Genomic DNA, 21393 nt, shown 5'->3' with positions numbered 1-21393 from the left:
GCCCGACATGCACTTGACGGGTTTTTTATGTGAAAACAAACAATGGCGTAAACGGAGCATTCAAAAACATTTTCACAAGGAAACGAGGGACCCCATGACAAATCACACAGGTCACGCACCCGCTCCGGAACATAGCCCTGGGAATTAATTCACCCCATTAAAATATACCCGGGAGTTTTGTTCCGAAGCTATTCTGGGTGATATATTGAGAGATATACGGCCAGACTGAGGCGAATGTCCCGTTGCACGCAAATTCCTACGTTTATTGAGACCGGTGATAGAGCAGCAGACTTCTTACGGGGTAAAAAATTGCTCTTATTATGAAACGATACCAATAAATAAACTTAAAACGAAAAATTAGAAGCGGTTTCTACCTCGGATCGAACTCCTAGACCATCCAAATTGGAGAGTATCCTCAACCACCAGCTACTAAAGAATATTCTTTATACTATTTTTTTAATAAGAATACTAGCCATGCTAATCATGACTAATACTCCCCTTTCCCCTCTAATTAAGCGTAATGCTTGTGCTAGGAGTGGGTACGACAATAGTGCAACGGGTGGGGTTTGAACCGCTGACCTTTCGGGATTCAGTCCGTACCTCAACCGTTGAGCTATCGAGGCTCCAAATTCAATGTGAGACTGAAATTGAAAAGTTGGTCTAGTGCCAATTCACCTACCTATAACAAAATTACTGACTGACTGAATTTTTAAGTGCGGAAACCAGCCCAGAAGGAAGAAAGAAAGAAAACAAAATGGCTGGTGAACTTAGGTAAACATCAGTTGCGGAACATAGCAATCTCTAGTAGTATGACAACTCTCTGCCTACGTCTGTCTGGTTCATGGATGTCTATACTAAAGCAAAAGACAGCTAACAAATGTATTAGGAAATAAGTAGAATGACAATGAAAATTTGCTGGTTGTCGCGGCGGATTTATTAAATTGATACAAACGTCCTCTTTGCACGCAAACTATAGTTCAGTATAGTAACTATAGTATAGTATAGCAAAGTATAGTGTAGTAGTAGTGTAGTATAGTAGTAGTATAGTACGGGACAGGTCGAGATGGCAATCGGGATATGAGGCGAGGTGACGCGCCGCACACCCGCACGTCAGCCGCGCAATCCCGCACGGATTAGCGCGAGGGCTGTGCGGGTGTATCCCCACTTCGATTGCCATCTCAACCTGTCGCGCACTATATGGGCACTAATCGTGTCGCGTAAATGAGCTAAGACCTTTAGCCTACATGCAAAATTTAACAGGGCTCTCTCCGTCACTCGTTTCCACTCGTTTCATACAATCGTAGTTCCAATTTCATTTGAATATTAAGCAACCAAAGTTCATGAAATTTTGCACACATATTCTAGAAACTAATATCTGTGTCTTAGATTTTTCTAAAAATATGTAGTTTTAAAATTACAGGGGCTCCAAGATTTGTATGAAATGTTTTAAGACCGCGTAACTTTGAAACCGAATATTTTAACAGAAATCTGGAAAACCACAGACATAGATATTAGTTTCTAGAATATGTCTGCAAAATTTCATGGACTTAGGTTGCTTAGTATTCAAATGAAATTGGAACTACGATTGTATGAAACGAGTGGAAACGAGTGACGGAGAGAGCCCTCTTAAGCTGTAGGTATGTCAGTCCGTCAGTTTATCTCTATATAGGTATAGATTAAGAGAACAAGAATATGATGGCATTTGAAATATAGCGATTTGCTGACTTAGTAAAACGTTGGAAGCGAATTGAAATATACTTCGATACATCGCCCTGCAGCGCCGGCCATTGTGGTCCGATTCAAGCGGCTTACCGCATACATCGTTCCAGCAGCACAATTTGTTGGCACAAAACCCTTTTGTCGATGAAGTTCCGAGGTATATCTAACGGGTTAGTGAAGACTTATTTAGCATGGTATTTTTTGTTTTATTTATTTAAACATCTTTATTGTTACCAAAATTACAAAGAGTAGGAACAAGGAACCAAAAGCTTATAGGAAATAAATATAACTCAAAATTTAAAAACCCCCTACACAAAAACCTCTATAAGAAAACTAGAAAAGAGCTGATAACTTTCAAACGGCTGAACCGATTTTCTTGGATTATAGCTAAGAACACTCTCGATCAAGCCACCTTTCAAACAAAGAAACCAAATTAAAATCGGTTCATTCGTTTAGGAGGTACGATGCCACAGACAGATACACACGTCAAACTTATAACACCGCTCGTTTTGGGTCGGTGGTTAATTAAACTTTTGGTTCCTTATTCAACAAGTTTGTGGCTGTTTTTGACTTTATTTGACTTTATCAGTGAAATTGGCGTCACTGGAATTTTGCGTTACATAATTACCAATTAATATTGGATATTCTACAAAATTTCAGTGTTTAATATAAATTGTGCCATCACATTTTAAATAGCTATCGATGTTGATAATTTATTTAATTAAATGTCAAAATCATCCGTTTTTAATAATTTTCTGATTAACATATTTTATTTTTGGCAAATGAAATTCCATCATACATTAAATAATAATTCCATCATAATAGTTCATTATACATAATATTAAATCGTTCATTATATATAATAGTTCATAATATATAATATCTATGGCAACCGATTTAAACTCTAGGGTTGATTGATTGTAGCTGATTTGTAAGTTTCCAAAGAAGGAAAAGATGACTGATTGACTGATCAACCAACGCACATTTCAAACTACTGGACGGATCGGGCTGAAATTTTCAAGCTGATATAGCTATTACGACGAGGCAGACATCCGCTGAAAAATGATTTTTAACCCCCGACCCAAAAAGAGGGGTGTTATAAGTTTGACGTATGTATCTGTCTGTGGCATCGTAGCTCCTAAACTAATGAACCCATTTTAATTTAGTTTTTTTTTGTGTGTGAAAGGTGGCTTGTTCGAGAGTTCTTAGCTATAATCCAAGAAAATCGGTTCAGCCGTTTGAAAGTTATCAGCTCTTTTCTAGTTATTTTAACCTTCATTTGTCGAGGGTGTTATAAATTTTTAATTTACACTTGTTAAAATTTCAATCCCTGAGGGAGTAAAATGGGGGTTCAGAATTTGTGTCGTCCACGCGGACAAAGTCGCGGGCACATAAAGTATTCTAATGAGTATACTGTAATTAATTTCCTAACAACATGGCACAGTTACCATTATTATCAAAAGTTCACCAAGTTTAGTTGAGACCGTTTACATCCTTACAATTAAAAAAAAAGGTTATACTTATTTATGATTATTCGTAGTGCGTTTGGAAATCTGGCAAACCACAGATATGGATATTACTTGTTGTTTCTAGGAAGTGACTGCAAAATTACATGAAGTTTCATTGGTTGATATTCAAATGAGAACCACACTACGTTTGTGTGGAGCGAGTGACAGAGAGAGCACCGTTATTGCTTCTTCGAATCCATCTCTAGTTCGGAATGTTCGTATCACAAAAATATCATCCAATAAAAATCACAGAGGCAACTGTATGGACGGACTACAGCAAAGTGAATAATGCAATAGGGCGGAAGTTGGTAACTTTTTTCAGTTTTTCTCGTTCGAGTGAGTAAACTGAGAACTTTTGATGAATTCAGCTCCTATAGAAAAATTGTTCGTTACTGTTGAATAGTTGAGCGAGCTTTGTGTGCAATTGCGAATTATGAGTTAAAGAATTCTTCTCATGGAAAAGAAGGACTATTATTATTGCCTAACAATGAAATCGCTTATTTTTAGGGTTCCGTACTTCAAAAGGAAAAAAAATTCCTTATGACTGACAGACAGAGAATGAAGTAATCCTCACTTCATCCTCTGTCTGTCATTTAAGCCTGATAAGACCTGATTTTCATGCTAGTCGGAATTTTCAGCACATGTTGTAAGTTAGACCTTCAATGATTATAATTTTGTTTGAAATGACGTCAGCACTCAGCAGCATTAGACGTACGGTAACAAGACGTGAGCAGAGGTCTCGTCTTGCACAGGCCGAGTATTGCTTGTGACGTCACACGTATTTTCATGATTTACGATTTGCACCGAGCGCGCTGGGTGCAATACATTTTTCAATAATGATAAATGCTTTGAACATGATCGAAAAGGTTGAGGGTAACATAATAGGTAAATCTACTATAGTTCGCGACAGGTCGACATGGCAATCGGGGTATGAGGCAGGCGCACCCGCGCTATCCGCTTAAACTTAAACTTTTACAAGAGCTTTTGAATCGTCAAAATAATCTACCACTGGTTCGGAATGCCGTTCCTACCGAGAAGAATCAGCAAGAAACTCGGCGGTTGCTCTTTTCATATATGTTGTGTAATTCAGTTGTTCCCTCCCCCCAATTAAAATTCTAAACCACAGCCGGGAATTGAACCTGGAGAACCTCTCACTAATAAGATCACAGCGCTTACTACTGCGCCAAGTCGTCTCTCCGGTCGTTTCGGATTCTAGTCCCATCGGGCTATGAGAGTGAGGGAATAGAGTGTACCTGTGTTTGCGCCCACACTTGAACACTAAGTATATCTCCCGCGCAGTTGGCTAATCTCTATGGAGAATGGCCACCGTGGCCTACATTCGGTCGGGAAAAAACTTTTAAATAAATAAAATATCACGTGTGCTAAGAAACCAACTAGTACCAAATGTACCAAAAATGTAGGTACTAATAAATAGCTTATATATTCATAAAGAAATAGCTGGAACGAAACAGAATAAGCTCGTACCTATTTAAGTCATTAAATTAAACATTGTGTGTATTTTAATGCTAAAATTACAATGTCATTTTAATTCTTATCCAAAGTTATTGTATTCATATCAGGTTCTCCTCAGACCAAGTTGTTTTGCTGAATGCTTCAGGAGAATTATACTCCAACTAGCTTATTTTCGTCCGCATGGACTACACGAATTTAAAACCCCTATTTTACCCCTTAGGGGTGCGATTTTCAAAAATTCTTTCTTAGTGGATGCCTACGTCATAATAGTTATCTGCATGCCAAATTTCAGCCCGATCCGTCTAGTAGTTTGAACTGTGTTTTGATAGATCAGTTAGTCAGTATTTTCCTTTTATTAACCCCAACCCAAAAATTGAGGTGTTATAAGTTTGACGTGTGTATCTGTATATCTGTCTGTGGTATCGTAGCTCCTAAATTAATGAACCGATTTTAATTTAGTTTTTTTTTGTTTGAAAGGTGGCTTGATCGAGAGTGTTTTTAGCTATAATCCAAGAAAATTGGTTCAGCCAATTGAAAGTTATCAGCTCTTTTCTAGTTACTGTAACCTTCACTTGTCGGGGGCGTTATAAATTTTTAATTTACACTTGTATATTTAGAAGAGATTTAGGAGTGTTATTGATTTACAAGAAAATGGCGATTTTCCCTCATTACAATGAATACTAGAAGAAGTCTATGGTTGCAACCGTCCACGTGAATGTAGTTTTTGTTTAAATCTCGTCAGAACTCTTTGGTTTTTGGTATAAGAATATACTGAAACTGTTGCTTTTTTTTCCAAAAAATTATATCTAGGGTCACTTGAGATAACTAAGGATTCTAATGACCCCCATACATAAAAATCTGTTGAGGCGTTTAGAAGTTATGATGGAATAAAGAAACTCATGTACATACAATCCTGGAAACATTATATATCTGTTTTTGGCAGTGGAACTCTCATGAACATTATATAACGTAATCACGTTTCAGAGCATATAAATAAAGTGGATTTAATTAAAATTGAAATGGAGAGCTGGAAACTAATCCAGTGGGATCAAACGAACACGCGTAGATCAACTTTTACATTACGAATTAAACTCACGTCACGGCCTTTAACTTTCGGGGCTGATGGAATAAAGCAGTATATAATGATATCTGATATTCTGACAGGTTCAATACTTACTAAATATGCTTTAGATGCTCAGGTACTGCACGATCTTTTTATACCGTAGATAACGGGTACATACCATGTTTAATTTGGTACAGTCTGTCAGTACAGTCTGTATATATTCGATGTGCTTGGTGCGACTTCTGGTTGTTCTGCTCGAGTTTGGGGCCGCACCTTGTATTCATCTTTGTTTGTGCCTCAAAGGTCATACGCTTGTGTGTTGGTTACTACATTAATTAGCAAAACTTACGTATATTCCGTCGCCTCAGATAGTACAGTCTGTATGTATTCGATGTGCTTGGTCCACCGGCCTGACTTCTGGTTGTTCTGCTCGAGTTTGTGGCCACATCCTCTGTTCATTTTTGTCCTTGCCTCAAAGATAGCTAGTGTGTTACTTACTACACTAATTAGCAAAACTTACGTATATTCCGTCGCCTCAGATAGTACAGTCTGTATGTATTCGATGTGCTTGGTCCGCCGGCCCGACTTCTGGTTGTTCTGCTCGAGTTTGTTGCCGCACCCCCTGTTCATCTTTGTCCTTGCCTCAAAGGTCGCTAGTGTGTTGGTTACTACATTAATTAGCAAAACTTACGTATATTCCGTCGCCTCAGATAGTACAGTCTGTATGTATTCGATGTGCTTGGTCCGTCGGCCCGACTTCTGGGTGTTCTGCTCGAGTTTATGGCCGCACCCTCTGTTCATCTTTGTCCTTGCCTCAAAGGTCGCTAGTGTGTTAGTTACTTACATTAATTAGCAAAACTTACGTATATTCCGTCGCCTCAGATAGTACAGTCTGTATGTATTCGATGTGCTTGGTCCGCCGGCCTGACTTCTGGTTGTTCTGCTCGAGTTTGTTACCACACCCCCTGTTCATCTTTGTCCGCGCCTCAAAGATCACATGTGGGTGTTTCTGCTGAAACAAACCGATCGTCATGTTAGTTGGTGGCCAAGAGCAGTTTAAAATCTATAACTATGCCTCAAATAGATACATGTTTGACGAGCAAACGTTAAAAACTATGCTTCAACTTGCGCCCACGGTGCCCATGTTTAAGTCGCAAACTGTAATTTTACAAGTATTCACATATCACTGTATGAAACTAACTAAAAAGTGCAAGCTTAAATTAAAGAATAAAATAAAAACACGACTGCGCATCCAAAAATAAAGTAAAAAGTTGAAATGGAACCACGCAGCTCCCATGTTGTTTTTTTTTTTCAAAAAGTTTATAGCCAGTGTCACTCGGGATGATGTAAGAATTCTAGCAAGACCACATAACTCCAAATCTGACCAAGAATTTAGAAGTTATGGGAGAATAAAAAAACTCACATAATATATACATGAGCTCTGAAAACATTAAAATACACACTGTTTTGAGTAGTCGTGTAATAAGTTTGTTTTGTAACCATTTTTCATTAACATTCATATTAAATGTCTTCAAAAAAATCGCCAATAGTTATAACAAGTGTGAATTAAAAATTTATAACACCCCCGACAAGTGAAGGTTACAGTAACTAGAACTTTCAAACGGCTGAACCGATTTTCTTGGATTATAGCTAAGAACACTCTCGATCAAGCCACCTTTCAAACAAAAAACTAAATTAAAATCGGTTCATTAGTTTAGGAGCTACGATGCCACAGACAGATACACAGATACACACTTCAAACTTATAACACCCCTCTTTTTGGGTCGGAGGTTAAAAATGCAAAGCTTTATTTCAATTTACAATAATAATATTATTATATTACTTCTTTTGCCGACAGCGGTGAGCGAAGAGTGTACTCGTGTTGCTTTCATCGCTCACACGGATATTTTATTCAATACGCACAAAGGTACATGGAGCGTGGGGAAATATTGGAAAATCAAATTCTTTTCAACATGAAAAGTGTGACTTCCAATACAATCTGATGCTATTGCTCGCAAGATTTCATAGCGATTTTTAAACATACTTAAAACCATGGTCACACCATGTTATTTTTTTGAAAGAAAATAAAGTATTTTTTCATTATTTTTTTCATTTTTTCATTCAATAAAGTATTTTCATTCAAAAATTGAGTTTTTTAATTCCGTTACAAGTTAACCTTTGACTCCGATCTCACAAAGCGACTGTTTACTTGTAAAGGGTATTGGCAGTTGTACTAAACCCGTAGGTACTAATGGGTATACAGTTTCTACCCGGCATCGTTACCCCAGACCGTTAAGCCGCTTGGCTTTGCTGGTAGAATGGTAACTAGTCACGGCAGAAATCAGACCAGACCAGAGACAATTTAGAAATTATGAATACCCAAACTCCCGTTGCCGGGAATCGAATACGAGACCTCCCACTCCAGAGAACCAGAGAGCTCATCACTGCGCCATGGAGATTTATCATACACTACCCTGCAGGTGCGCGTTGCTCTTTAGATAAAGCTAAGCTGCAAGGCTTATTGGTTCGCAAAAAATCGCTGCGACCAGCAAGATTAGCTTTGACTTTGCTTCAATGTGTTTGGAGCCTAAGGAACGCATTAATTTTCAAACAAGTTCTACTTCAATGTTACGTGTACTCGTATATCTATGAAAATACGTATTCCAAAGCATAATTTGATTTGGGCCGTAAAATGTAAGTGCCTTCCCTACGCACGTATTGAATAAGGCATTCGCGTGAGTGATGAAAGCGAGAACACGCATTCATTTTCCATTCACCGGCGTAACCGTATAAAGGCTTATACAGACACTAGATGGTGCCCGCAGCTTCGCCCGCGTAGATTTAAGCTTTTAAAAATCCCGTGGGAACTCTTTGATTTTTCGGGATAAAAAGTTGCCCTATACCAAGTTTCATATAAATCGGTAAAACGAATGGAAATTTAAGAATCCCGATGGTAACTTTTTGATTTTCCGCGATGAGAAGTAGTCTATGGCCTTCCCCAGGATGTAAGCTAATGCTGTACCAAATTTCATCAAAATCAGTTAAACTAATGGGCCGTGAAAAGCTAACAGACATACAGACACACTTTCGCATTTATGATATTAGTATGGATGGATTAAGCCCGATCGTAGCGACCACCATCATCGACTGCTTAGTCTCTTGCTGGTTCTTCTCGATAGAACTATTTCTTTCGAGAAGAATCGTGTGTCCCAAGGCTTAGATAATGCATGAATAGAATTAAAAGCCCACACACGTTCGGTTCTGTGTAGAAGGGTTCAGGGTGGAATAAAAGGCGTTTCAAGGCTCGCCATAGATTTTATGGCTAGGTTTTGAGCGATTTATGTCGTGTGATTAGGTTTTATGTGTTCAAAGAGGGTAGCACATCCATGAGGCCATGTTGGTTTTGGTAGAAAGATGATTTTTTGGTGCGAAGCTTTTTAAAACACGTTGGGGATAAGGAACCTAGCACATATAAAAACCGACTTCAGTAACCACAAAACCTAAAAATTAAAAAATAATTTAAGTATCACCGAATATAATATTATTTATACAAGAGTACGTAGTTCTTTCTATACCTAACAATATATTTTGGAGAATTTTTGTAAAAAAATCTGTGTAAGTGATTAAATAAATAAATTTCAATTCCAACTTTTTTGTACATTTTTTCAAAAAAAAAAGTAAATAAGTATGAGTTTCCATCAACAAAACTGCTCGAGCAGGCCACAGTGCAAGATGGCGGACGCGGTCATCATGATGAAACATGGCGGCAATTTGGCGGTAAATGCGGTTAAATTGGATATTTTCGCGCCTCGCTCTACTGGCTCATGGGTCTTAACGGTTTCCCGCGTTTTAAGTTTTTAGGGTTCCGTACCTGAAAGGTGCAAACGGGACCCTATCACTACTAAGCTTTGGCTGTCCGTCTGTCTGTCCCTGGCGCAGGGAGGGCTCTCTCCGTCACTCGTTTCCACTCGTTTCATACAATCCTAGTTCCAATTTCACTTGAATATTAAGCAACCTAAGTCCATGAAATTTTGCAGACACATTCTAGAAACTAATATCTATGTCTGTGGTTTTCCAGATTTCTGTTAAAATATTCGGTTTCAAAGTTACGCGGTCTTAAAAATTTTCATACAAATCTTGGAGCCGCTGTAATTTTAAAACTACATATTTTTAGAAAAATCTAAATCACCACAGACACAGATATTAGTTTCTAGAATATGTCTGCAAAATTTAATGGACTTTGGTTGCTTAATATTCAAATGAAATTGGAACTACGATTGTATGAAACGAGTGGAAACGAGTGACGGAGTTAAGCGCTGTGGTCTTATAAGTGGGAGGTTCCTAAGTGTATTTTAATGTAACAATTTTTAATGTAGGTAATATAGTTATCTATATTTTTTGCCATACCCTTACAGGATCAATGGTTTACATGTGAAATGCAAAATAAAGAATATGAATATGAATATATGATATCCAGCAGGAACAATTTGAAAATTTATAATTTCTTTAGTCTCTGGCTGAGTTTGGTGGGATGCTTCGGCCATGGCTAGTTACCCTGCCCTACCTGCAAATGGTGGCACGAGCCAAGTGATTTAGCGTTGCAGTGCGAAGCCGCAGCCGAAGTTGAAACCGATCAGGGGTATGGGTTTAATGAAACTGCCCTTCCAAGTTAGCACAGTTACATCTTAGACTTCATCATCACTTACCACCAGGTGAGATAACAGTCAAGGGCTAACTTGCAATGGAATATTAAAAAAAGTTAGGGATCCGTTAGCCCGCTGTAGTTAATCAAAACGACCTATTGCTTGGCAAAGGCCTTTCTCATATAAGTTAAACAAAATTATTTAAATGGGTTCCCCGTAGTTAGATTATGCGCCGTCATATGCTAGTTCAGTAATTCACTAGTTAGTAGTTACTTCGTCAGTTTCCGGCTATTTTCAGCTCAGCGCGGGCTGGCCGATATGCTAATCGTGTGTGCGGAAGTTTCAAACTACCCGCATCTCGCATCCCTGCCTTAAATTAAGTAGACCACTCTTCCCGAGTAGGAATAGGAACCTATATTATATCTACCTACTAATAGCGTTTGGTGTTGTCTATTCAAAGGCGTAATAAATCAATTAATAACTATGCGATGTATGTTTGTCATTTGCGTATTGCACCACAATACAAAAAAGAAGAAAACTTAAATTAAAGGTACATAACATCGACCTCTTCCAGATAACCTTTACCTTTGGCTGGGGAAAATGCACTTACGCATTCGCCACAAAAGGGGGTACGTGGGACTGACATAATTAGATAAATAAATGAAAATAACATTATTACAGTATTTTTTATGAAAATCACCCAATTTGACTACTATATTGGGGGAAAACGATGTGAAAAACATCAACATTGCACTCCAAGGGTCACTGGTAGAGATCTCTTATACAGAATGTTTGGTAATTAGTATATAATGACGACACGTACCCTTCTTTCGTTCTTTCTTTTTCTCTTTATTGTTACAACTTTTTGGTACAAATAAATAACATTTCAAGACCCCATTTTGACTTATTTTCATACAAGAATAATATCACATCAAAAATTGCAGTTGTAAATGTGTTGTGGATTGAATGTCATAGCGAATAGGTCCCAGCTCACAGAACAGGCTGTCTAATATGCTAATCCTGTATGCGAGAGTTGCAAGCCACCCGCATCCCACGCCTTAAATTTAGGCAGACCGCTATTTTGAGTAGGTTTATGAAGGCATCTGTTGGCAGTAGATGCCTAACGCGGGTGTCTTTTATGTAAATTTCGTTTAGGACAAAATGTCTCCATGTGATTTAATATTTGCAAGTTTATTTGAATACAAGGCCCAAGCAAGCGTTACTTTGCGGAACTCCGTAATACGAAAGCAACTTTAAGCTTATTTTGCTATCATCTCACGTTGGCCCAAAAGTTCACCACGCTGGTCAAATGCGGATTGACAGACTTCACACACCTTTTGGAAAAATTATGGAGAAATTTCAGGCATGTAGGATGCAAGTTTCACCCGATGTCTTCCTTCGCAAGTAACGTTGATTACGAGTAACTTATTTTTGTCGGCCTCTCTGGCGCTGTGGTAAGCGATGTCCTATTGTTAGTGGGAGGTGCCGGGTTCGATTTCCGGCAGGGGTTTGGAGTTTTATAATTTCTCTGGTCTGGTACGATGGGAGACTTCGACCGTGACTATTTACCACCCTATTGGCAGAGTCATGCTGCCAAGCGATTTAGCGTCCGGTACGATACCGTGTAGAAACTAATGGAGTATGGCTTTAATGCAAAACTACCATACCCCATTGCTGGTTAGCCCGCTTATATCACAGACTGCATCATCACTTACCACCAGGTGCGATTGCAGTCAAGAGCTAACTTATATCTGAAAAACTTATGTTATAGATGCGTGCCCTGGTCCAATCCCGATGAAAAATTAAAGATCTTTAGAATTGGTTTTACTGAAAATTCAACGGACCTTCTCAAGCAAGTCGCTGTTGAACAAAACCGTTCTGCAGAGATCTTCTTCTTTTATATCTTTGAGTCCCTGCATCAGCTAGATCGCTTTCAATCTTGTGATCGGCAGAGGTCTTTACAAGGGTCTATTAGTCCAGTCATGGACAATGTATCAATTGAAATGATAACGAATGAAATCTATTTGTAAAAATCAAAAGTGTAAGGTAGCAATCCAGCCCGATAACCTCGTCCTGCCTTATACGCTTTATCAGTGACACAATGAAGAATTGCACTCATTTACTCGGGCAGCACGGATGGGGTCACCTAGGTTTAAAGGCAATTTAAAGTGTGGCCAGAGTTCAAGCGTGACCAATCTACCCGTCTCTACCCTTGCAACTATTGCGTCGTCTGTTTCTTTCTGAGTTTTTTGAATGTGTAGTCCACGTGTTTAATTTTTGGTGGTCATCCACTGAATTATCGGTAATAGTTGCCACTTAAATTGTGGTTTCAATTATTTAGATTATAATAAGAAATTGCATTAGTTATTTAGAATTGTGTTAGTAAAACTAGAAATCCAAGCTCGCCCGACTTCATACATACATACATACACTTGTAGAAACAAAAATTACTTTTTACTTTGTAGTGGTTTTTTAATAAATTTTTTTTCCATCTTGAGATCCTGGCGTGCCTGCAGGCTATACGCCAAGCTATGCATAGCGGTCAAGACTCGCACCGCTTATGCTCCCGCTATAATACAGGCTCTACAGCTTTCAAAATATACCATGAATAATATAATAATCGGTCAAATATACGACTACAAGGACACTGCAAAGTGATTCCAATAGCATGAAGTATTCCCTCGATTTATTCTCAAGCGATAGTTTTATGGAGGTAATATTCTACGCTATTTGAAGATTAAAATTTTCGAATGGTTTATGGCGAATAAATGTCCGGCGTATAAGAGATGATCGTGTTTTATCTGTGGCACATTCTTGGTTATTAATTTGCATTTCTGTCAGATCTAGGTGCTTTTGTGCCGACTTGGTCAGTGTAAGCACATCTTTTACACTTTATGCAAGAGAACTGATTTAATTACCTATTACTACTACCGGAACACCTACCTGTACGTACATAATTTTTGTGTGTGGGTAGTAGTGGGACTACTACGGACTTAATGAAAACTACCATACCCCTTCCAGGTTAGCCCGCTTTCATCTTAGACTATATCATCACTTACCACCAGGGGAGATTGCACTCAAGGGCTAACTTGTATTTGAATAAATAACTTTATAAACACGTGAGGAGGAACTTTTGAAAAGAGCTACGACCTAGTTTCTTACTAGTTCTTACTTTATCATATCTGAACAATAAACAAATAAGCCAGTGTTTTTAACCCCCGACCCAAAAAGAGGGGTGTTATAAGTTTGACGTGTGTATCTGTGTATCTGTGTGTCTGTGTATCTGTGTATCTGTGTATCTGTGTTTCTGTGTATCTGTCTGTGGCATCGTAGCGCCTAAACGAATGAACCGATTTTAATTTAGTTTTTTTTGTTTGATAGGTGGCTTGATCGAGAGTGTTCTTAGCTATAATCTAAAAAAATTGGTTCAGCCGTTTAAGAGTTATCAGCTCTTTTCTAGTTTTCGTGTAGAAAAGAAGGTTAGATAACCGTTAGGTTCAATTCAATTGTCAATTGACATAATATTATTATGTCAATTGACAAATGTCAAGCTGTCAAGATGGACGTTGCCTAAATACATAATTATTTATTTGAAAATGATGTTTTGGAAAACTCAAATACTTTGGATCGTCGGGGGTGTTATAAATTTTTAATTTACACTTGTTACAGTAAGTTAATTAAACAGTAACAAGAAGTTACTTCGATCGCGACTGAGCCGGTCTCAGAGTACATTCAAGTAAACACTGTTAATTCACTATCCTTGCGTTAGTAAATACCAATTAATAGTGTGATTAAGAAGCTTTACAACTGACGACGTGAAATGAATTTAAAGTACATGTAATAGAGTTCAGTTTCGCTTAGTAAGAATTGACTAGTGCAAGAGTAAGTCCCGCTTTCCTATTCCAACAGTAGCAAACACAGTGCTATGTTTATAAGGAAATATATGCTTTATTGTGATGGGAATAAAGGTGATAACGGTGTCTTATCGGTGGTTTTAGATTCGTGTAAAATCCCGGTCAACTGCAATGACCCGGGTTCGTCGGACGCAAATTAGTTTTGGACTGTGCGGTCCGGATGACGCGAATCTGAATTCTTGGTTACCCGGATTTAATGCTGTTAGACTTTGAGTAGGTGTGGCTTTTTAATGAGAACTGAGGTTTAGTAAGTTTCATTACATTTGTCGCATGATGTGACAAATCTTTCATCATCATCATCATCAGCCTGTGGGCTTCCACTGTTGGACATAGGCCTTCCCTAAAGAGCGCCACCACACCCGGTCCTTAGCCTTCCTCATCCAGCCACTTCCCGCCAGGCGCTTTATATCGTCAGCCCATCGTGCTGGAAGGCATCCCACACTACGCTTGCTTATACGCGGTCTCCACTCAAGGACTGTCGGGCTCCAACGGCCATCGCCTCTACGACAGGCATGGCCTGCACACTGCCACTTCAGCTTGCTAATAGTTAAATCTTTAAGCTTACAGACAAAGCTGGTACATACAGTGAACTAGAGTGAATTGACTCTCGGTTTGATTATGAACCGACGATATTTCAAATATTTTCTATGGTGACGTAACATCAAAGGAAAATAGGGCTCTCTATGGGCTACCTGCGTCAAATGCACTAACATTTGACACCTGCCAGTGACGTCAAAGCCTCGACGTTTTGTTACAAGTTACCTAACTGTCGTGAACTGTGTTTTTTTAATTCACTATAGGCAAGCGCTTGAAAGACCACAATCACACCTTTTTTTTTACCCCTCCGTCAGGGGAAACGGAGAGGTTATATGTGGGGCTTGCACCCACTAAAATCTGTTTATTCCTCAACGGACTGACGGTTGCGCGGGTATCACTAAGGTAGTATTCACCGCACTCCCGCCAGGTCTTGACCCGCCGCCAAGCGGACGGGTCCCATCGCTAGGCTGGCTGCTTCCACCGTCTCAGAAGCGCGCCCAGAACACGGCGCGCTTCCTCCTACCACATTCACACCTGATGGAAAGTGATAATGTGGTTTAAGATGGAACGCGTTTACCTAGAAGGTAGGTAGGTAGGTATTCACTCATTTACTAAGGTGGTACAGAGCAACAGTAGACGGTGGGAAGAGACGATGTTTTACACTATGTAGAGATAAGTAAAAATATGGCGCTCTCTGAAACTGCTGATAAGGACATCGTAAATTAGCGCGAGACGAGAAATTATAAATTACTAGCCGAGGCCCGCGGTTCCGTTTCAGATTTTGTCGGCGACGCTACGGTTAGGGGTAATTTAATGAAGCTTTCCCCGTGTTTTTCGTATGATGAATGCTCTGTGAAAGTGTCACCGTTTAAAATTCTTATTAGATAAGACAAAGGCAAAGATTATTATAAAACTCCATATAGGTAAAATTCATAAATATTGTAGGTATTTAAAAAACGTTCCGAATTGATAACCTCCTTCTTTTCGAAAGTCTTTAATTTCATACATAATATAAGTGTCTCACATACATACCTACTACATAACATAATTTATTGGCACAGGGTTTACGCACCTTTTTCACCTACGAAGGCGCTTCAAAAAATGGCGAAACGTTACCAGGGTTGTAAAGTAAAAGTATTATTAAAAATTATGTTATGTTTATAGTACTTAGTAGGAAATATTGTACATCAACCTTTATTTTTTATTTTATTCCTTAGAATTTTATTTAGAAAGAGATAGCGGTTTTGTATAGCGTTGTCTCTATCGTTGAGACTGAGAAAACGTCATATAGGTATGAGTGACAAAGACAACGCTCTACGAAGCCGAAATCTCTTTCTAAAGGTCGATGTTCAATATTTCCTACCAGCTACTCTAAGATAGATTTCCGTAGTCGTAGTGGTACTCGTAGGTCGTAGCCGAAGCTGCTACGGGCGCTACGGGCACTATTACGTCAAAAGATAATAATCTACTTTTAGATACAATTAGTGATACCTAATGGTGTGGAACAATTTATAAAATAAACGTTTTCTATCACTATGTCTTTCATCCGTCGCGTCTCACTTCATGCCACCCCATAAATAGATAAATCACCCACTGCACAAGTTTAATGTCAGAGTTCTTTTAACCTGACGCCAGCATCTTTATGTATCACTACAACAGTCTACTAAGATAATGCAAACGTCGAATTCGAGGGTAGAATCTATAAATCATAGATAATATTCAGAAATAATCGGTAGGTACGGACTTTGGGAGGGGTTATCTAAGTGTAGGTATGGTAGTACCCCCACCCCCTACCCCTAAAACCTGGTAGGGGTTGGGGGTAAGAAGTGGGGGTAACGTCCCAAGTTAGCGCTATCATAAAGCAATAACTCACGAGTTTTAAACTGTGTAGACAAATCGATTTATCGCTGGCGAAATTATCGAATGCGTCATCGAAAGTTTGGCGTCTTGCGAAATGTTGTCGATTTTCCACCGTTAAAGATTTTGACGAAAATAATATTAGCTAGACAGAACTTTAAAGAAATTTTTTGCCTACAAAATAATCTATTCTTGTTTTTAATGCTTTGAAGAACGCTAAAAGTTTAACGTTAAGTGAACTTGGCTCCAATCAAAGATGGCCTATTCATTGCATACAAGGAACCAAATGCTTAATTTGCTATAATCCGCTAAACCAGACAAATCGGTATAGTGCCAGATGCAGCATGCAATATGCTCCGCCCGCCCTCCCACTGCTAAACATGCAGGAAAAGCCAGCCACCAAGCAAGCATCACCACCATGCACCACCACACAAATTCCAAAAGCAATTTTTGTAATAATTGTGCATTGTTAGGTCTACATCTCCTGAGGATGCTCCAGTGTCGGGGAGAAACGTGCGTCGAGTGGTAAGGAAGGCTAGAAAGGGCAAGGAAGATTAGGTTAGAAAACAAACAATACTAAATACAGAGCAGCTTCGCAAGATATATCGCAGTTGCCCCGGTGTGAAATATGACCTGGGCAAAGTGCAAACGTTTTCGCCCATATTCGGGGCTTGGATGGTGATTTATCGCGGGAGATAACGCACGTGCTCCTGAAGATGTCTTTATACGTTTCCCGTTTCATATTGAAGCCGTGTTTCTTTCATGGTGATAACTTAGCAGCTATTACTTAGAGCACTTCAAACCTCTATAATCTTTAGTATAATATAACGTCAAATATATAGATATTATTAACCAAATATTTAATAAAATTAAATAGCACCATAACCCGGTTACTATTTACCTACCCGTGAACATTAGTGATAGAATAGCAAAACAAAAGTTTTTTGGAGACGCCCACTTTTTTGGGTTTAAGTAACATCTGTCAGGTCGATTTTTTCCTATAAAATGTAGTCTATATCAACCGAACCATAATAACTAATCGATTGACACTTCATTCATCAAAATCGGCTCAGTAGTTAGCTCAGTTATCTAATTAAAAAAAACCAAGCAGCTACTACCAAAGCAGTCAAAAGGAATAATAAACTATTTATATGTCTGGCTTTCTGGAAAGACAGATAAACAAGTAACAGCAACTAATTTGGAAGCTACTTTAAATGTAAATAGATCTCGACATCAGTGTATTATCTCAGCTGTTGCTCTCTCTAGGCGCAGATGCCAGCTCCCGCCCAACCAAAACATGGATCGACATTACAGGGAACTGATTTCAGTGTTTTGTTTGCTTTCAATTAAACGGGTTAGGAATCAGTGAGACATATAAGTGTATCGATATCCCAATCCAGAGATGAGCATTATTGATTACTAGAGGATGCCCGCGACTTCGTCCGCCTGGATTTAGATTTTTATAGATCCCGTGGGAACTGTTTAATTTTCCGAGATAAAAAGTGGCCATGTTCTTCCCCGGGATGTATCCCACGTCTATACCAAATTTCATTAAAATCGGTTCAGCGGTTGGGCCGTGAAAACGTAGCAGACGGACAGACAGACGCATTTTCGCATTTATAATATTAGTATGGAGGTATGGATTGAATCATTTTCCCTCGGCGAAATTATTACTTTTCTTCAGAGTGATTTCACAAGTACCGATGTGATTTTTTACGGACATTGATTTTTCGATTTTCGCACGCACGCAAAGCACATCCGAAAAGTTGTGATTGTACCGAACGCTCGTTCCCACTAGATCCCACGACCCTTCGAGTGGGAGGCCAACGTCTCAACTTCAAAGTCAAAATTCAATCAAAATAGGTTTTATTTTTGTACAGTTTTGATTGTCGATTGTTAAATTTGATGTTTTTTTATTTATTTAATGAAAATATTAAAATAAAACTTAAAGCTACCCTATCTAATTACTGTACAAGATGTGATGATATGATAATTTTACGTAAAACTAAGCAACGAGGGATCAACACGCGCTTATTATAATAGTAAGTAATAGGCACTTTAATTTTAATCTTTTAGGTTTGAGTGTAAAATAAAATGAAATATCTATTGAGATACGTTTATACGTACGTGGGCTATCTGGCTCAATAAATCATTATTCATGCTACGGATATATATGGGAAGGTACACAGTGCAAGCAAATATTTGCGCTTTGCTCAGGTCATAATTCAGTTGGAATCTGTAGCGATATATTTTGCGCACGCTGCCCCAATGTTTGCTTGTTTCTTGGCAGGTTAATTGCGCAACGTATTTGCAATAGCAATCGTCTTGAAAACACCGCTCAAGTGTGTTGGTTTGTTCTTTAATCACGTCGCAACGGACCGACGTGATTTTTTGCATGGACATAAAGAACTGAAGAGCGATATAGGTAATTTATACCGGGATATCAAAGAGTTCCCACGGAGTGGTTAAAAACAAAGGAATTCTTAAGTCAACGTGGATGGACTCGCAGGCATCATCTCAAAGATTTTCCACGGAATTGTTAAAAACAAAGGTTTTCTTAAGTCAACGGACGGACAATGGATCATTTAGTATGTAATAACCAGGACATGTCAGGACTCAGGATGTGGACGAAAATATTTAGTGAAGTCAGTCGTATGAAATACCTAGTGAGCATGGATATACTCGTAATGAGATATCCACTAACCGCGCCGTGTCCTGTCGACAACTTGTGTCTGGCATTCCGGCGCAGTCTGGCAAGTAAATTAATTACTGCCAGAGAGCTAACGAACGAGACTCGGCCATTTGTTGAAGACACATATCTAATCTCAGAATACTTCGGCTCTTGTGGTTTTAGGGAGGTTTATTCTATACTATAATGCCCACGACTTCGTCCGTGTGGATTTAGGTTTTTTAAAAATCCAATAGGAACTTTTCTGGAATAAAATGTTGTCTATGTCTTTTCCCGGGATGTAAGCTAACTCTGTACCAAATTTCATCAAGATCGGTTAAACTGCTGGGCCGTGAGTAAAGGTAGCAGACAGACAGACAGACACACTTTCGCATTTATAATATTAAGTATGGATCAATGGGTTTAGAAGTGTGCAAAAGGGGTGTAAAAAGGACTATGGCATATAATATGTAGTTTATTATAATATGATTTATATTTGACACTTTCTTGCATATTTACGCCTTAAAACGTCCAAAGTGGTACCGTAGCCGTGAAAAATGTGCGTCCCAAGTCGCGACAACGCGAATTTATTGGGGCATGCTTCAACAAAATAGCCTTTTAGGAAACGCGTTGGTACGGATTTTTTGTTTGTTTATTTTATTTATTATGGCCATCAACTACATTATATGAGTAGATCAAAACAAACTGCTATATGAAATACTTACAAGGTCATTCAAAGGGGTCCTAATAAGTACTTATTGTAAAAAACAATGGCCGATTCTGTTGTCTTTGTCTAAACTAAAAGAGCATCTACATCTTATTCTTTTTAAGCTAAAGTTACGAGATTTGACAGCTCTAAATTAAACTTAAAACTGTCAAACTTTTTAATTAGTTAGTGAAATTTACTTGTGCTAAGATTCAGTACCAATATCTACCTAAACTATGAAAGTATTGTAAATCTTAGGTGCAACACTCACAGACGGAGCGGAATGGCGTAGAGGCGATGTTGCCTGTGATGCCTTTAGCCATATATGCTGCTTATTTACTCTGACATGCTGTTGAAGTGTGAAATATACATTTACTCTTTGGTGAAAGCATAATGAAAATAAGCGTGCTCTTGTGAATTCTCCAGAGACGTTCCCACACCAATTTAAACCATATCATAAAGTACATTAAGCTGAGATTAAGTTGTTATCGAAAGACTTGGCCTCACTCCACTCTATCTGTATGCGTCGACGCTAACGCTTCAATTCAGGTGTAAACCAGTTAAAATAATACGTTTATTTGATTGCACGCAGCTTAACCGAAAGAGGGTAGAACGGACCAATAATAACATAATAAACAACGTTCTCGTAACTTATGATCCTCGCTGACCCGCGCTTACCCTCCAAACAAATTATTATCGTGTATTTTTTTATGAAGAGGACATTAATGTTCAGTGTTACCCAATATATTACACCCGTTTTTACGGCCAGTAAAATACTCCTACCTAGGTATTGTATTTTGCGAATGAAAAGAGTGAAAATAATTAAAATATAACAATTGATGTCAAACATTTCAATTTGAATGTTGTATATCGTTTGTATCTCTTGTTTCTTTATTAATTGAAAATGCACGTCACTACCAAACATTAAACAATTTTATCCATATATACTAAAATTACAAATAAAGACCTCTAAAACTCGGTGAAATGGAGTTTAAACTAAAAAAATGAAAATATTACCTGTGTCTTTCACAAATTAAATATCACTAACGGTACACTGTATAAAGCACGAAATAAATCAAATAATGTGCTGCCAAAGAGGGAAAATGTACCCAATTATTTACTACTCTCCCAAAGGGAAACAAAAAAGCTGTCTCCATAAGAAGCAGGTGTTTTTAGAAACATTTAGTCATTACTTCCCATGCCGCAGCCAAAAATTTATTGCGTTTTAATTTTATTTATAGAGCACCCTGTGTTTATGAACTTCACAAATCACTGATGATGGACTAAAGTGAAGTTTATTGTCCA

The 21393-nt window shown here is 38.4% G+C and overlaps 1 protein-coding gene across 16 annotated transcripts in view; it reads right to left on the bottom strand.

Annotated features, from left to right (window-relative positions):
• The window catches only part of LOC123881043 (disintegrin and metalloproteinase domain-containing protein 22), a 407047-nt gene that overhangs the window by 54613 nt on the left and 331041 nt on the right, over nt 1-21393 (bottom strand). For 12 of the 16 annotated variants that reach the window (XM_045929573.1, XM_045929577.1, XM_045929582.1 and 9 more), the window contains one exon: nt 6627-6775. In XM_045929573.1, the coding sequence (XP_045785529.1) occupies nt 6627-6775 (149 nt within the window). Of the gene's footprint in view, nt 1-6283; nt 6410-6626; nt 6776-21393 lie in introns of those variants that run through there. The other 4 variants (XM_045929574.1, XM_045929588.1, XM_045929589.1 and 1 more) reach the window with 2 other exon arrangements.

This window comes from Maniola jurtina, chromosome 3 (assembly GCF_905333055.1).
Source record: "Maniola jurtina chromosome 3, ilManJurt1.1, whole genome shotgun sequence".
NCBI classification, from domain to species: domain Eukaryota; kingdom Metazoa; phylum Arthropoda; class Insecta; order Lepidoptera; family Nymphalidae; genus Maniola; species Maniola jurtina.
Note: the sequence above shows the minus strand (reverse complement) of the source record. Positions and strands in the feature narration are given on the sequence as shown.